General features: G+C 42.9%; 1 protein-coding gene across 7 annotated transcripts in view; it reads left to right on the forward strand.

Annotated features, from left to right (window-relative positions):
- NPRL3 (NPR3 like, GATOR1 complex subunit) overlaps nucleotides 1-18,070 on the forward strand; it is a 309,508-nt gene that overhangs the window by 211,625 nt on the left and 79,813 nt on the right. For all 7 annotated transcript variants that reach the window (XM_073633030.1, XM_073633034.1, XM_073633032.1 and 4 more), the window contains one exon: nucleotides 4,743-4,899. In XM_073633030.1, coding sequence (XP_073489131.1) covers nucleotides 4,743-4,899 — 157 coding nt within the window. The remainder of the gene's footprint in view (nucleotides 1-4,742; nucleotides 4,900-18,070) is intronic.

Raw genomic sequence — 18,070 nt, forward strand, 5'->3', positions numbered from 1 at the left:
TCAAAAAGAGGTGAACCAGATCTTAGTCTGGGCAGAGATGCATGTGCCATGCATATCGGCAGTTTTCATCCCGGGAATAAAAAATTGGCAGGCAGACTATCTAAGTCGCCAGCAGTTACTTCCAGGGGAATGGTCTCTGAATCCCGACGTCTTTTGGGCCATATGCCAAAGATGGGGGGTTCCAGATGTAGATCTCTTTGCATCCTGATTCAACAAAAAGATAGACAGATTTGTGGCAAGGACAAAAGATCCTCTTGCATGCGGGACGGATGCGTTGGTGATTCCGTGGCATCGGTTCTCACTGATTTACGCATTCCCGCCTATTCTGCTACTACCACGACTCCTTCGCAGGATCAGGCAGGAAAGGAAGTCGGTACTTCTGGTGGCCCCCGCTTGGCCCAGAAGGACTTAGTATGCAGAAATAGTAAGGATGACGGTAGGTTCCCCGTGGACACTACCGGAACGCCCAGACCTGTTATCTCAAGGTCCAGTGTTCCATCCTGCCTTACAAACGCTAAATTTGACGGTTTAGCTATTGAGACCCACGTTCTGAAGAGTCGTGGGCTCTCAGGTCCTGTCATATCTACCTTGATTAATGCAAGGAAGACAGCTTCCAGGATGATTTATCATAGAGTCTGGAAGGCTTATATAACCTGGTGTGAATCCAGAGGTTGGCATCCCAGGAAATATGTCATAGGTAGAATCCTTGATTTTCTGCAATTAGGATTAGAGATGAAGCTGGCCTTGAGTACCATCAAGGGCCAGGTCTCTGCTTTATCAGTATTATTTCAGCGGCCACTTGCTTCGCATTCTTTGGTCCGAAACTTTATGCAGGGGGTGATGCGTCTTAATCCTCCGGTTAAAGCGCCCCTAAACCCCTGGGACTTGAATTTGGTCCTGGCTGTGTTACAGAAACAGCCTTTTGAACCAATAAGTCAGATTCCTTTGGTCTTGTTGACAAGGAAATTAATTTTTCTGGTGGCCATCTCTTCTGCTAGAAGAGTATCAGAATTAGCAGCTCTTTCCTGTAAGGAGCCTTATTTGATTATACACAAGGATAGAGTGGTACTACGCCCTCATCCTAGTTTTTTACCGAAGGTGGTTTCTGATTTTCATTTAAACCAAGACATTGTTCTACCTTCCTTTTTTCCAGATCCCTGTTCTCCGGAAGAGAGATCTCTACATTCGTTGGATGTAGTAAGAGCAGTTAAGGCCTATCTAGGGGCAACTACTCGGATCCGCAAGACGGATGTTTTGTTTGTGCTGCCAGAGGGTCCCAATAGAGGACAGGCAGCGTCAAAAGCTACCATTTCTAAATGGATTCGACAGTTGATCATTCAAGCTTACGGTTTGAAACAGAAGATTCCTCCGTTTCAGATCAGGGCACATTCCACAAGGGCTATTGGTGCTTCTTGGGCAGTGCATCACCGGGCCTCTATGGCTCAAATCTGCAAGGCCGCAACCTGGTCTTCAGTTCATACATTCACCAGATTCTATCAGGTGGATGTGAGAAGGCATGAGGATATCGCCTTTGGGCGTAGTGTGCTGCAGGCAGCGGTACAGGGTCCTCAGGTCTGTTTGCACCCTACTTGGTCGTGGTTCCCCCCCCCTCAGGTAGCATTGCTCTGGGACATCCCATCAGTAATTACTGTGGCTCTGTGTCCCATGATGTTCGAGAAAGAAAATAGGATTTTTTAAAACAGCTTACCTGTAAAATCCTTTTCTTTCGAAGGACATCACGGGACACAGAGGTCCCACCCCTCTTCTAATACACTATATTGCTTACAAAACTGAGGTATCCCTGCAAGGGGGAGGGATTATATAGGGGGTTGAACTTCCTGATAGGGTGTGCCAGTGTCCAGTCACCAGTGATACCTATATAACCCATCAGTAATTACTGTGGCTCTGTGTCCCGTGATGTCCTTCGAAAGAAAAGGATTTTACAGGTAAGCTGTTTTAAAAAATCCTATTTTTTCACACTGGGTTACATGTATGAAAATTTTAAGAAAAGCAGAGCTGTTCAGCCTGATTGAATTTTGTTCCAGGATCAGGACAGGAAGACCCCTTACCGCTGCCAGAACACAGTGCTGTATATTGTATGTAGCAGAGGATACATACAGTTCATACAGCCACTGTATCTGTATTAGATAGACTGACCGAGTAGGAGATAGCAGGACAGATTAAGTAGTTCCAGAGGATGGGAAAGGCTCAGGAGCAGTACTGGAGGCGAGCATGGGTAAAGATGATGTTGGTGATAGAGAGTAGTGAAGAGGATCATTTGGGTTTTTTTGGGGACAAACTAGAATTTCGTTTGGCAATATTGTCCTGCAAAAATTATTTTATTTTCTAAGTAATCTATATATTAAAATGCAAAAAGGCATTAACCACTTGCCGACCCGCTCCTGTACATATACGTCGGCAGTTTAAAGATGGATACCTCGGTAACGGCAGCAGCTGCTGCCACAACCGAGGTAGCCATCTTTAGAGCCGGCGCTTCTGTTTACGATAAGGGTGATCTCTGCGGCGGATTCGCCACGAAATCACAGTTATCGGCGGCAGAAGAGGGGCCTCCCGCGCCTACCGCTGCTTACAGGAGCCGTCGGCGGAGGCGATTGGGACCTGTCCGTGGCTGGGTATGGAGAGGAGTGAGGGGAAGATGGCCTCCACCCGTCTCCATACTATAGCAGGGCGGAAGCAACGTCACTTCCGCCCATACGTCTTAAAGGCACATTTTTCTGTTGTCATTTTTTCAAATGACAAATTTTTTTTTTTTTTTTTTTTTTTGCATTTAAGTCCAAATATGAGATCTGGGGGCTTTTTGACCCCAGATCTCATATTTAAGAGGACCTGCCATGCTTTTTTTTCTATTACAAGGGATGTTTACATTCCTTGTAATAGGAATAAAAGTGACCCAATTTTTTTTTTTTTTTTTAAAACAGTGAAAAAATTAAATCAAGTAAAATAAATAAGAAAAAAAAATTTTTTTTAAAGCTCCCCGTCCCGACGAGCTCTCGCACTGAAGCGCACGCATATGTGATTAGCGCCCACATATGAAAAGGGTGGTCAAACCACAAATGTGAGGTATTGCCGCAATCGTTAGAGCGAGAGCAATAATTCTAGCCCTAGACCTCCTCTGTAACTCAAAACATGCAACCTGCAGAATTTTTTAAACGTCCTCAATAGAGATTTTTAAAGGTAAAAATTTGACGCCATTCCACGAGCTGGCGCAATTTTCAAGCGTGACATATTAGGTATCATATGCGGATCTCCCCACAAGCTCTTTGCTTTCACTTCCTCTTCCCAATCAATGGTGGGTAATCCAGATGGCTCTTTTCTTAATGGTAACTCAGCTCATTAATATCCAAAGAAGCGGATCATCTCCCAGCTTGGCTCAAGATTCCATGAGTTCAGGACATGTAAATAATAAGTATAGAGACCATAGTGTTCTCCGTATACAAATTTATTCAAAGCCCCCAAATGGACAAGTTGCACTTACAAAATAAAAACTTTAAAATCTCATAAAAACTTTACTGGTGGTGGTGTGCACTCCTTGTGAGGACGAACAATCACTGTGGTGGAATTGTGTGGATACACTGATCACAAGAAGAGTTTTTTTCATGTTTTATTTCTTCATTTTTTCATTTTATGGACTATTCATTTATATGTAGAATTTATTTATTTTAGAGATTTGCATTTTATATTTATAATTTTACACATAGCGCTACATTTATTATTTACTATCCATTTTGAAATTAGTGTGGTGTACCACTTGGAATGTTTAGCAGCTGTGCACGTTTATTTTTAGGTTATCTTATTTAAACATCACATTTTTTACTTGTGGCGCTGATTGTTTCATCTTATATATTGGGTATCAATTTACTTTTAATTTAATTTAATTTAATTCATTTTAATTTACGGCGTAACATTATCTTTCACAATATAAAAAAAAAAATTGGGCTAAATTTAATGTTGTCTTAATTTTTTTATTCAAAAAAGTGAATTTTTTCCAAAAAAAGTGAGCTTGTAAGATGACCAATGACCGCTATTTTATTCTATAGGGTGTTAGAAAAAAAATGTATAATGTTTGGGGATTTTAAGTAATTTTAACTTTAAACACAGAGTCTGAAAAAGAGGCCTGGTCTTTAAGTAAGTGGTTAATTAGGGCTGATTATGGTTAATAAGGGATTAAATAGGAAATACATTACATTTTTTTTTTTCACACACTTGTAGGTTTTCTTTGTCTGATGTCATATGCAAAGGTCACATATTTGAGTGAAATAGTAAATACAGTGCAATGATACATTGTTACACTATTACTCAATGACACTTGCAGACTGTAGTGCAGATGCTGGCAGATTGTGAGATTAGTCATTGTCCGTCCCTAAAGTTTTTTTGTGTTGGGACATTCAGGAGGCTTATGGAATAGAACGTTTTACTGATAGACGTGTTACTGATAGATCTGTTTGCTTTAACTCTCCAAAAATGCATCTCTATAACCATCATATATTCAATAATTGTTGTTCTATTGAGCATTATCTAGTTTTGATACTGCCTATTTTTTAATTTATTGGAGAGTAGGGTGTGTTGGGGATATTTTTTTTTTTCTTGTCTGTATTCCAGTAAGCAGGAGCAATCTTATAAAAGGTGCTGTCTTGGAGGGATAATAAAAAATATATTTTTGTAGGTAGTAATACTCCTATTTCTTGTTAATGGTGGCTAATCTATATATATTTGTTTTCAAGGCCGTATCACGCTCTGCTGCTACTGAAGGATGAAAAAAGTTTACTGAATGACCTTCCACTTGATTGCTCTCCAGCTTTAGTGAGAATTATTAAGTCTGCAACTGCTGTAAAGAATCTCCAGCAGCTGGCTCAAGATGCTGACCTCGCCCTACTGCAGGTGACTTACAGACCTTCATAGAAGTTTAATGCCGGCTGTTACCTATACTAGCAAAGTGTTTTTGAATATGTTTTAGATGCAAATTATTACGAAAAGCCAACATGAAGAAAGGTTGGCTTTGATGTAATCAAATTACATTGCAAATCCAACCATAGAGACGGCATAGAGAAGTCGTATTAGTTTGTTCGTTAGCAGTGTGCTGACAGCTTTATAGCCTTCGTTATAAAAGAAATGTCTAGTTTTCAAAGCAGCAAAGGCAGCTAACAGTATGGAAAATGCCTGAGAATGTCTTCAAACCACAACTCTGTTACCAAATGATAAACATGGTGGGGTGTCTCTAGTGTATACTTGTAACTATTGTATAATTGTAGTATGGGCAGCAATATTGTTGGCTTTATTAGAGGCTATTTCTTTTTCATACATCGTGGGACACAAAGTTAGGCTAATAATCATTACCTGCTGGGTTATGCTTCATCTCCAGCTGAATGGACACTGGTAGACCAAAGGTCTTTAGACAGGAAGTCCCCTATATAACCCCTCCCATACAGGAAGTACTTCAGTTTTTTACCAGTGTCTGCAAGGTGTATGGCACGGTTTGTTTGAGCAATCTGAGCTCCAGGTCTTTAGTCCCACAAGCGGTTCCTAAATTAATCAAGGGATTGATAGATAAGGTCCATTTGACACAGGCTTTATATGCTTAGATAAATGGTACCCGAGCCTCGCAAAGAAGACTCGAGATCCTGCAAGGTTTTGCCTGTAATGCAGCCTCCGGGTGCTGGACCCTGCGAAGTGGAATCCCGGACACCACAGCACTAAGGCATTCCTGCAGGGTGCTGTACAGATCCAAGGGAATGGTCCCTAAACAAGAAAAGGGAACCGTGTCCATGAAGGTCCTCAAGTGACAGGAACCCGCCGTGAAGGGTGAAGATTGGGCTCTTAGTTTCTAACCTGTCCTGCGCCTGGACGGGTAAGTGAAACCCCTTTATTTAATATTGTGGGGTGTCCCAGTGATTGTAAAAATCAGTCAAGCTAGCTAGAGGCTGGACACCTGTGTGGGGTGACCATACGGGGGAGTTTTGGGCTAGCTGTGAGTGTTTGAAAAGTGTACCTTTTTTTGCTTGTGTCTGGCTGTTTTTTACCTGTATGATGGCGCACGATGGTGTGCCATTTCGTCTTGGTTCGCCATGGCGCACATGCGTTCTCAAGAGTGCCGTTGTGCTCAGCAGTTATTTGTTTGGCAGTCATGGCGCACGTGCATTCGCAAGAGCGCCGCTGGACTTAGCAGTTTGTTTGGCGGCCATGGCGCATGCGGCTTCGCCTCACATGCACAGTAGCCTTTATCTGGGTGTATGAAGATTTGCGCCATACACAAATACAGCCACGCCCGTTCGCCTGGAATGCGCACGCATGCACACAACGTTCCGGCGCACAGCCAGCTTATTTAAGCTGTATATGCCAAGCATGTGGTGCTTCCAGAAGGCAGTTGTGGGACACAGAGTAGACTCTGAACAGGCAGCTGCAGCAGTTCATTTCTCCTTACCCCGGTCACGTGGGTCATGAAGTGTTGCTTGGCAGGCTAAAGGTGCTTAGCCGGATTGTGGCATAGGGGCTTGGTGAGCCCTATTAAAGGCTCTCCCTTCTGAGGTGTTTTAATACTACACCCAAGTACTCTCTTTTTGTGGTTAGTAAATACCTTCAAAAAAGAGGAGTGGGACTAACACTACAGGGAAGTAGTTCCTGATGAACCTAGTTGTATCTCTAGTGTCGTATCCCCTAAAAGACCAGAGGTTTCCGGGCAATCTGAGCCGCTGCACCTATCTAGTATTGTGCCTACAGTCAACGCTGCTGCTTCACCCCTTATCACCAAGGATGAACTGTCCTCGGCCCTAGCTGGGTTAGAGCACAGGATTGCTGGCATGATCGCCTCCATCCTGCAGGGTGACAAGAAGTGTGACAGATCCCCCTCCCTGGAGCCTCCTAGTTTGGAGCAGGAATGGGTTGGGGATTGGGAAGAGCTAACAGCTCAGGATTCTGTGGAGGGCCTGGCGGATCAGTCTGTTTCCGAGCAATCTGGACAAAAAGATATCCAGTTGATGTCTGCCTCTCAGTTGCAGAGGCTTCTCACCCTGACTCTGACCGAAATGGTTCGTTCTACCTTTAAGTTGCCTCTTGCAGAGGTGACTGAGCCCCCCTGGTCCTTTTGGGATCCCTGAGGCCACTTCAGGCCACACAGGCATTCCCCCTACACCCCCTGCTGGAACAGGCGGTGTATGCTGATTGGGAACAATCCCTTTTTATATCCCATGGATGAAAAGTTTGTTAAAAAAGGGAGCATGCCAGCTGTAGATGCAGCAGTCTCTTCCTTAAACAGGAACTTAACTTGTTTAACTTGTTGACAAGAAATTGGAGTCATTATTAAAGGCTTCTTTTTCTTTGGCCAATTCAGCTATTCGGCCAGCTGTTGCAGCAATTGGTATCTGCTAGTCCGTAAAGGATCAGGTCAAACGGCCTGATAGGCCTAACCAGGAAAATTATATGCCTAAAAATATGACAGATATTCCTCGAGCGCTATGTTTTGCTGTTGATGCCTTAAAAGTATTCAATACTGCAGGTTTCTCGTTTGGCTCTCTTGTCTGTACATAGACTTTTGTGGCTTAAGAACTGGTCAGCCGAGCTTCCTTGTGAAAAGTTATTGGCAGGTTTCCCCTTTCATGGGGAACGTTTATTTGGTGATCATTTGGACAAATATATCCAAAAAATTTCCGGAGGGAAGAGTTCTTTACTTCCTGTGAAGAAAAGCACCAGGCGTCCCTCGTTTAAAACTTCAGGGACTGCTTCCTCAAATGTCTCAGCCCCATGGCAGTTCCGCCGCCAACAGGGCGCTAGAGCCAGGGGCAAGTCATAAGGCCAGGGCCAGAAAAAGCCCTGGGTCCAAAACTCTTCTAAACCCAGCACCAAGCCCTCCTTTTGAGGAGTGGGAGGGAAGCCTGCTGCACTTTGCAGACATTTGGGGAACAATAATTCAGGACGAGTGGGTCACCTCAATTATATCCTGTGGTTACAAGCTGAAGTTGCGGGGGGTTCTCCCTCAGAAGTTTTTAAGATCCAGCGTTCCCTTGGATTCTCCAAAAAGAGACTTATTGTTTCAGGTACTACATCATTTAGTGCATTTTTGGACCCAAGATCCCTGAACCAGCCTCACTCTAGATGGAAGACTTTTTAGCCTCCATTGATATAAAGGACACGTACTTGCACGTACCTATCTTTCAGCCTCAGAGGTTCCTGCGATTTGCAGTAGAGGAACGTCATTTTCAGTTTGTGGCTCTACCCTTCAGGGCTTGCTACAGCTCCCTGGGTGTTTACAAACGTCCTAGCACCAGTACTAGGTCTTTTAAGGGCCCAAGGGATCCTGGTGCTCGGGTATCTGGACGACCTCCTGCTCAGAGATCACTCACTACAGATCACTCTAGAACATGCACAGTGTGGTATTTGGAAAGCTTAGGCTGGATCATAAATACTGAAAAGGTCAACCTTGAGACCAGCTCAAAGTATAAAGTATTTAGGCCTGATCCTAGATACGGTCCAAGCAAGAATATTCTTGCCACCCGCAAGGATCTTTGCCCTGAAGAATCGGGTGCGTTAGATAAGGGGCACCAGACAACCCTCCATTTGGCTCTGTATGATTCTTCTAGGGAGGATGGTATCCTCCTTCGAGGCGGTGCCCTATGCCCAGTTCCATTCCAGGCCTTTACAACAAGACATTTTGTTGGCTTGGAACAGGAGAGGACAAGCCCTGGATTATCCAATGTCCTTATCTCTTCGGGCAGGCTAAAGACTAAACTGGTGGTTGCAGGATCAGAACCTGCGAAAGGGAAGATCCTTCCTCCCGATAACTTGTAGAGTACTGACTACAGATGCCAGTCTCTCAGGCTGGGAAGCGACCCTAGAAGGACTCACAGCTCAGGGAAAATGGTTAAGGACAGAACAGATCCTGCCCATCAACGTCCTGGAATTACGGGCAGTACGACTGGCCCTACGGTCCTGGATGGTGGAGCTTCAGGACTGCCCTATCCAGGTTCAGTCCGACACTGCCACTGCAGTGGCCTGTATAAACCACCAAGGCGGTACCAGCTCTGAAGGAGCAGGTGCCGACTCTTTTGCCAGTCCATATCCCAGGAGTAGGGTACTGGAAGGCAGATTATACCAGCCGCCAGCAAATCTGCCCAGGGGAATGGTCCCTACACCCAGGAGTGTTCCAGGAAATTTGCCAATGTTGGGGATGGCCAGAGGTCGACCTACTGGCATCCAGGTTCAACAGCAAGCTTCATCCGTTTGTGTCCCGAATAAGAGATCCTCTGGCAATTGGAGTAGATGCTCTGGTAGTTCCATGGAGACAGTACTCCCTGGTTTATGCTTTCCCTCCGATTCCTCTCCTTCCACATTTGTTGCGTAGGATTCGGAGAGAGGGAGTTCCATTCATTCTGGTTGTACCAGCCTGGCCCAGAAGGCCCTGGTTCCCGGAGATTGTGAGACTAACAATAGACAGGCCATGGACGCATCCACGGCGCCCCAATTGACTGTCTTAAGGTCCTATATTCCACCCCAATTTACAGTCAATACATTTGACGGCATGGCTATTGAAGCCAGGGTGTTAAAGGACCGTGGCTTCAGTAGAATGCTAGAAAAGTTATCACTAAGAAGATCTATCATAAGGTCTGGAAGACTTTTATTGCTTGGTGTGAAGCCAAAAAATGGCATCCTTGGAAATATGTGATTGGGAGAATTCTCTTTTCTACAGTCAGCTGTGGAAATCAAATTGGCTTTGAGTACAGTCAGAGGTCAAGTTTTGGCCCTATCAGTATTCTTCCAAAGGCCTTTAGCCCCCCCATTCACTGGTCCAAACCTTTTTGCAGGGTTCAACTCTCTTGATTCCCCCAAATAGGTCACCTATGTGTCCTTGGGACTTGAACTTGGTGCTGTCTGTGTTACAGAAACAACCATTTGAACCTATCAAGGAACTTCCATTAGACTTGCTGTCAGGCAAGCTAGCCTTCCTGATGGCTATAACCTCAGCTAGAAGGGTGTCGGAGTTGTCTGCTCTTTCATGCAGGGAACCGTACTTGATCCTTCACCACGACAGGGTCGTGTTACGACCTGTTCCATCCTTTTTGCCAAAAGTGGTGTCGGCCTTTCATTTAAATCAGTATATTATTCTGCCTTCTTTTTTCTTTCGGCCTCGTCCGGCGGAAGAGAGACGACTGCATTCTTTGGACGTTGTCCGGGCAGTCAAGGTTTATTATTATTTATTTATCTGCGGAGATCCGAGGATCAGACTCCTTTTTTGTTTTACCAAAGGGACCCAAGAAGGGGCAGGCAGCTAATAAAGCTTCCATTGCCAATTGGGTCCGTCAATTGGTCATTCAGCCCTATGGTCTGAAACGTAAAGCTCCTCCCTTTCGGGTGAGAGCTCATTCTATCAGGGGTGTAGGAACCTTCTGGGCTTTTCGCCATCAGGTATCTGTGGCTCAGATTTGTAAGGCTGCTACCTGGTCTTCAGTGTAAATGTTCACAATTTTTTATCAAGTGGATGGTCGAGCAGCCGAGGATTTGGCTTTTTGCCGCAGTGTACTGCGGGCTGCCGTATAAGTTCTGATGACTGTTGTTTGACAGGCTGTCTCCCTCCCTTCAAGGCTATTGCTCTGGGACGTCCCAGCAGGTAATGAATGTTAGCTGCCTAACTCTGTGTCCCATGATGTATGAAAAAGAAAATAGTATTTTTTTGTCATACTTACCTGTAAAATCCATTTCTTTGAGTACATCATGGGACACAGAGATCCCTCCCCTCTTTTTGAGGATTCAGTGCTTGCTACAAAACTGAAGTACTTCCTGTATGGGAGGGGTTATATAGGGGATCACTTCCTGTCTAGAGACCTTTGGTCTACCAGTGTCCATTCACCTGGAGATGAAGTATAACAAAGCAGGTAATAAACATTAGCCTAACTCTGTGTCCCATGATGTACTCAAAGAAAAGGATGTTACGGGTAAGTATGATGAAAAAATCCTATTTTTCCATATTTAAACATGCCCTCATACACATAGCTATACAAATTTCGGTCTGGTTATTTTTACAACTCTCAAATATTTTGCAGCCACCACATCTAAACAATGAACTTTAAGAAAAAAAAACAAAAAACTGCAGTTCCATGTTAAACTTCCATATCAGATTCATAATAAACGCAGACCTCAGGTGAATCTTTGGGAGAGGACTGGTGATGTTAAATGGCAGCAATTGGCACGCTGTTAAGGCAGTAAATGTCATCACCTTATAGAAGCAATAACAGTTGGCATAGGTGACTGCAGTTGTAGAGTGGGAAGTACTGTGAATGTCCACTGCCAGAAAATATATCTGTATATACAATATTTATGGCACTGTTTTTATCAGTATCTAAGGCTGTGCACTAATATGGGTTAGGTAAAGAGACAACAAAATAATCGGCAACTTGAAATGCTTTGCCCTTGTAAATAGCCTAGTGCAATCTAAAGGGGGCTTATTATAATTAGAACAGGGCAAAGGTCCCCCTATAACCAAGCAACTCCTTATTTTAAATGTTCAGTACACTACAGCAATGTATCACAACTCCAGTCCTCAAGTACCCCCAATGGGTCATGTTTTCAGGCTTTCCATTATTTTACACAGATGATTTGATCAGTTTCACTGCCTTAGTAATTACCACAGCCGTTTCATCTGAGGGAAATCCTGAAAACATGACTAGTTGGGGGCTACTGGAGTTGAGAGAAACATCACTACAGGACACAGGCAAAGTATTAATAGAGCCTGGGTCATAGACTGGTACCGTCAGGTGATTGGACACTGACATAGCTTTGTAGGACTCTCCCACTGAGTGCATTCCCTATAGCTAACCACTGTTTGAATCCTCATTTTGTGCTAGTGTCCTAGGGTAATGGACCTCTACTCCTTTATGGAGAAATCACTCTTAACTTAAAGTGATTGTAAAGGCAGAGGGTTTTTTTTTATCTCGCAGCATCTCTAGCATTCTATGCATTAAGATAAAAAGCCTTCTGTGTGCAGCAGCCCCCCTCATCCCCCCCCCAATACTTACCTGAGACCCATCTCTATCTAGCGATGTCCATGAGTGCCTCGGCATCTGGAAATCTCCCTCCTGATTAGCTGAGACACAGCAGCGGCACCATTGGCTCCCACTGCTGTCAAACTCAGTCAATCAGGAGAGAGGGGGTGGGGCCGAACCGCAGCTCCATGTCTGAATGGATATACAGAGCTGCAGCTCACCTTGGGTGCCCCCATAGCAAGCTGCTTGCTGTGGGGGCACTCAACCAGGAGGAAGGGGCCAGGAGCTCCAGCCAGGGACCCGAGAAGTGGAGGATGCTCTGTGCAAAACCACTACACAGGGCAAGTGAGTATAACATGTTTGCAATTTTAATAGAAAAAAAAATGAGACTTTACAATCACTTTAACTAGTTTTATTTTTCATTTATTGTGTTATCTTTGGATCATTTGATCAACTCTTCATAGTCTTCTGATGCAACAAACAGAAGCAGTGTTTCCTAATCGGCACAAAAAAACCTTGGGAGCCAGATCAAGACCCCATGCTGTGGGAACGGCCTGTAATGTTGCTCTGGGCACTGTAACCTGCAAGGGTGCTAACCTTGCACTTGGTGCAATGCGTTTAGCCTGCTGCAGGTTACTATACAGGTCCAGATGCCGTGGACCATCCCTATGGAATCCAGACTGCCCGAGGAGGGCAATGCTTGGAATTTATATATAGTCCAGTATTCTAGACATGTAGGACAGGGCCATCCTGTATGCTTCTGACCTCTGCGCCTTGGAGCATAGGGTGTGGTTGCCATTGCGACCCATGACACTGCACCAGTGGTTGGGGGTGTGTAGTATACATGCCTCAACTATAGTTTTTTACTGCCCTCCAAACCACAAATGTAAACAAGCCCTTACTGTCCTGAGTTCCCTATAAGATTGCTTTTATACTGACGCACTGCGGTTTACCCACACTGCACCCTCAGCTTTCCTGTGGGTTAGCTATGCTTTGTCATAGACTTCTATTATATCTTGCAGGTGTGGTGCACATTCTGAAAACACTCCAAAATTCTTGCATTCAGGAAAACATCAGAATAACTATATAACTATAAATATCTCAGGAAAAACTGGTGTTCCAGCAAGAAATGCCTTTTTTTATATTTTTATTTTATTTCTTGAGCATATACAGGAGCAAATGTAGTTGTGTGGAAAAAAAAAAGAAAGAATAAAATATATGCAGAAATGTCTAAAAAAAATAAATAAATAAATAAAAATGACATTGTCAATAAAATAAGATTGAAAAAATATATATAAAACACAAAGCGCTGTGATGCTAAATAGCTGATAATTACACATAAAACCAAGTGAGGCTGCTATCAAAAGAGAGTGTTTTCAGAGTCACTTAAAAAGAATAAATAATGATATTTGAAGCGCTTCACAATGTGCATGAAAATGAATATATAAGAATAAATATAAATAGTCAAATAAATCCAGCGGTGAGTAAAAATTCCTATAAAATCCAGCAATCAAAATAGTGTAAAATTATTAAAAATTAGTGACACCAAATGTGTAAAAAATTCACATAAAAAATCCACATAAAAATAAATATATAGGGATGTATTCAGAAGGTTCAATTATACAGGTGTAGAATCCTGATTGGTATAGAGCTTTTGATCACTAGCAAAGCTGTTTAAAAACACTTGCTTAATTAAGGTGCTCATTGATAGTACCAATGTGTTTTTTGCTTCTATTCACAACCAATGTGGGAATCATAAACAGGCAGATAAGAGAAAAAAACCAATCATTGTGCAATAGTTAGGATACCAAGGTACACAGGCAAACTTCAATCCACTCACGTGTGCCTTATAATGATAAGGCATATGCAGGTTTTACTATAGCAGTCAGCCGCCTTAGACAGGAGCAGATTCAGTGCAGTACACTGTGTGAAACTGCTGATCTGCACAGAGCTTCCTTGGCTCCTCCCACGCGTTACATCACAGTCACGTGACTTTTTCAAGGATCCTTGAAAAAGTCACGTGACTGTGATGTAACGCGTGGGAGGAGCCAAGGAAGCTCTGTGCAGATCAGCAGTTTCACACAAAATAAAAAAAGGCCGAAAATTTTGAAACAAAATGCATTTTTCTCTTTTGCACCTAAATATTGCTACATTTCTTTGTAAAAATAACCCAAATCCGAATATATTATTTGGTCTGTAGAAAAGTTAGAGTCCACAAACTATATATATATATATATATATATATATATATATATATATATATATATATATATATATATATATTTTTTTTTTTTGTGTGGAAACCTATATATCTGAAAAACGATCAATCCTGATGTACTGAATAGAAAGTAAATTATAAGAGTGGGTATGGCGCTGCTAAACAAGTAAAATGAATTTTGTGCAAATAGGTCTCAAACAAAGGTAAATAATACCATATGACGTAAGATGTGCAAAAAATGCAATATATATATATAAATCTAGTACATTACTGCCAGAAACTGCAAATAAGCAAATGCAGTGCAAATAAACCAATGTTAACCTAAAGTAAACATACCATATAATGCATAAGTAAATTCTAAAAAATGCCACAGTGTTCAAATATCAAAACAAAATTCATAAAACATATATAAAAGTTCCGCATGCATACAGTGTCTTGAAAAAGTATTCATACCCCTTGACATTTTCCACATTTTGTTATGTTACAACCAAAAACGTAAATGTATTTTATTGAGATTGTATGTGATAGACCAACACAAAGTGGCACATAATTGTGAAGTGGAAGGAAAATGATAAATGGTTATCAATTTTTTTTACAAATATGTGAAGAGTGTGGCGTGCATTTGTATTCAGCCCCCCCGAGTCAATACTTTGTAGAACCACCTTTCACTGCAATTACAGCTGCAAGTCTTTTTGGGTATGCAAAAAATACAAATTATAAGAATTGGATAATGTGCTGGCCTGCCAACATCCTACATAACATGATAAAGAGGAAAATGCAAAGAAATGCACTAAATGGACGCCCCCTTGGAGGCAGGAAGGAGTAAATAGAGAGTGGATAAGTATAAAAGGCACACGGGTGCCAACTTTATTAATATACACAAATAGAAAAATGGTTCTAAAAGAACTCAAAATAGTTCACAATACAAACAGTGCACGAGTTATACAATATATATCACCCACTATATATCACCCAAGGCTGGTAATCCAAAGTGCTACTCATGATGAGTTGAACTCAATTTGAATTTCACAGGATTTGTCCCGACATGTTTCGGAAAATCGCATTAGAGTGTACTTTTCATTCTTATGGGAAAATTTATATTTGGGTATATTATTGTCATATCTGTAACACAAATATGTATATGTATAGCAATACAAACATAGTATTTGTAAGAGCCCTTGCACACTGGGGCGGTTTGCAGGCGCTATTGCGCTAATAATAGCGCCTGCAAACCGCCCCGAAAGTGCCGCTGCTGTGTATCCAGTGTGCAAGCCCCGAGGGCTTGCACACTGGAGCGATGCACTGGCAGGACGGTAAAAAAAGTCCTGCCAGCAGCATCTTCGGAGCGGTAAAGGAGCGGTGTGTATACCGCTCCCTTACCGCTCCTGCCCATTGAAATCAATGGGACGGCGCGGCTATACCGCCAGCAAAGCGCCTCTGCAGAGGCGCTTTGCGGTGGTATTTAACCCTTTCTCGGCCGCTAGCGGGGGGTAAAACCGCCCCGCTAGCGGCCGCATACCGACGGTAAAACGCCGCTAACAATAGCGGCGTTTTACCGCCGACGCCGCCCCAGTGTGCAAGGGCTCTAACATAGGCATCAAAATGTAATTTGGAGCCTGTTGTATAATATTGCAAAGTAATGATGTAAAAAATACTTACATATTATTGACTCATTGAACAATAGATGAATAAAAGCAAGAAAAAATACATGCTGGTTGCATGAGTCCACACACACGTCAAAGAAGTTAACCGTATGTCCATAGGCTGAGTGCCGAGATGCATTCACAAGAGATGCCTGGTTTCACAGCAGCAAACAGGTCTGGCCACTGTAAGGGTAATCATGACAAAAGGGTGATTAAATCAACCTTATCATGTTGCAGAGTAGTAGAAACAAAAAGGTAATAATAGATTTGTAGCAAATACATATACAGCAAGCCATGTCCATGTAGTAACCAGTGTAGCGATGCTATTTACCTTAAAGTTGAGGCATGAGATACAACTGACATCAAGGCGGCGGCCAGTAGACTGACACAAGCCAGCCAAGTGTCAGTGTTGATATACCTGATCTGATTGGCCTGGGCCAATCAGATGGTCAACTCCGCCTAATCAGCTGTATGTATTACATCTGATCGCGGAGGTCAGAGCATCTCTCTGATACGGGGGCGCGCGGCGTACCTACTCACATGTGAGTGTGGTTGTTACTACGTCGGGAAGACGATTAATGAGTTCTGGAAGAGAATATACCAGTATATATCTACAATCCGTAAACGGGACCCTGAGGTGCCTATTGGCCGACATATGGCCTTGGTACATCCAGACTCAATTCCCAGGATCTTTTTCCTGGGACTTGACCGCATCCTCCAATGTGAACTACAGTGGATATTCAACCTACAGGCCACCGCGCCACCTGGGCTAAATGAGGCTTTCAACTTTCGCTCATTTCTTCCAGGGTTTACCTCTGGGGTCTGCGAATTGAATCTTTGAAGCCTTGGTTTTACATATTTGATACTTTAAATACATTTTAAGATACCTTCCTTGTCTTTACCCATACGGTTTACCATAGCAATGTTTCCCTTGCTTTATTAATATAGTCAGAAATGTAGTGCTGTTTGCTGCAATGTTCTCCTTGCTTTACAAATATAGCCAGATATGCAGTGTCAACTTGGAGGCTCTATGAGTGCTCTCTGGGATCTATATATTTTTTCAGATGGATGTTTATACTGTTAAAATATATGTGCATACAAATCCTCTATCTTTTCGCATTTTTGCCAAAGATTCTTTGCCCGTTAAATATAATCATGTTTGCTAGTAATTTAATCTCTGTTATCCTTGGTCATCCTTGTCCAGCATCTGTGATGCCTATTATTATCATTATTTTTTGTATTATTATTTTTTTTATTTTTCTGTGTTTTCCTTTGATTGTAAACCTGCTGGCTGCCTACATTTCTTCTTCCACTAGGTTGCTCCTCAGCCCCGCCTCCAGGCTGTGCCGAAGTATGCAGACACCCGGCGGGTGGGCTCCACTGGTGCAGGGCGGGCACTGGACATATATCTTGTCCATGCCTTTGTCCCACTGCAGTAGGAGGAGCCCATCTACGTCTCTGCTGCCGTCTCCTTGACAAGCGGCAAGCGGTCCCTCCCCCCACCGGTGACGCGGGGACGCGTGACGTCATCACGCCCTTGGGGCGTGGCAACACCGCGCGCCCCCGTGTCAGAGAGACGCTCTGACCTCCGCGATCAGCTGTAATACATACAGCTGATCAGGCGAAGTTGACCATCTGATTGGCCCATGCCAATCAGATCAGGTATTTCAACACTTACACTTGACTGGCTTGTGTCAGTCTACTGGCCGCCACCTTGATGTCAGTTGTATCTCATGCCTCAACTTTAAGGTAAATAACATTTGCTACACTGGTTACTACATGGACATTGCTTTCTGTCCATGTATTTGCTACAATCTATTATTACCTTTTTGTTTCTACTGCTCTGCAACACAATAAGGTTGATTTAAACACCCTTTTGTCATGATTACCCTTACAGTGGCCAGACCTCTTTGCTGCTGTGAAACCAGGCGTCTCTTGTGAATGCATCTCAGCACTCAGCCTATGGACATACGGTTAACTTCTTTGCCGTGTGTGTGGACTCATGCAACTAGCATGTATTTTTTCTTGCTTTTATTCATCTATTGTTCAATGAGTCAATAATATATTTAATAATAGTATTTTTTACATCATTACTTTGCAATATTATACAACAGGCTCCAAATTACATTTTGATGCCTATGTTACAAATACTATGTTTGTATTGCTATACATATACATATTTGTGTTACAGATATGACAATAATATACCCAATTATAAATTT

The sequence above is a fragment of the Aquarana catesbeiana genome, linkage group LG06 (genome assembly GCF_042186555.1).
Source record: "Aquarana catesbeiana isolate 2022-GZ linkage group LG06, ASM4218655v1, whole genome shotgun sequence".
NCBI lineage: Eukaryota > Metazoa > Chordata > Amphibia > Anura > Ranidae > Aquarana > Aquarana catesbeiana.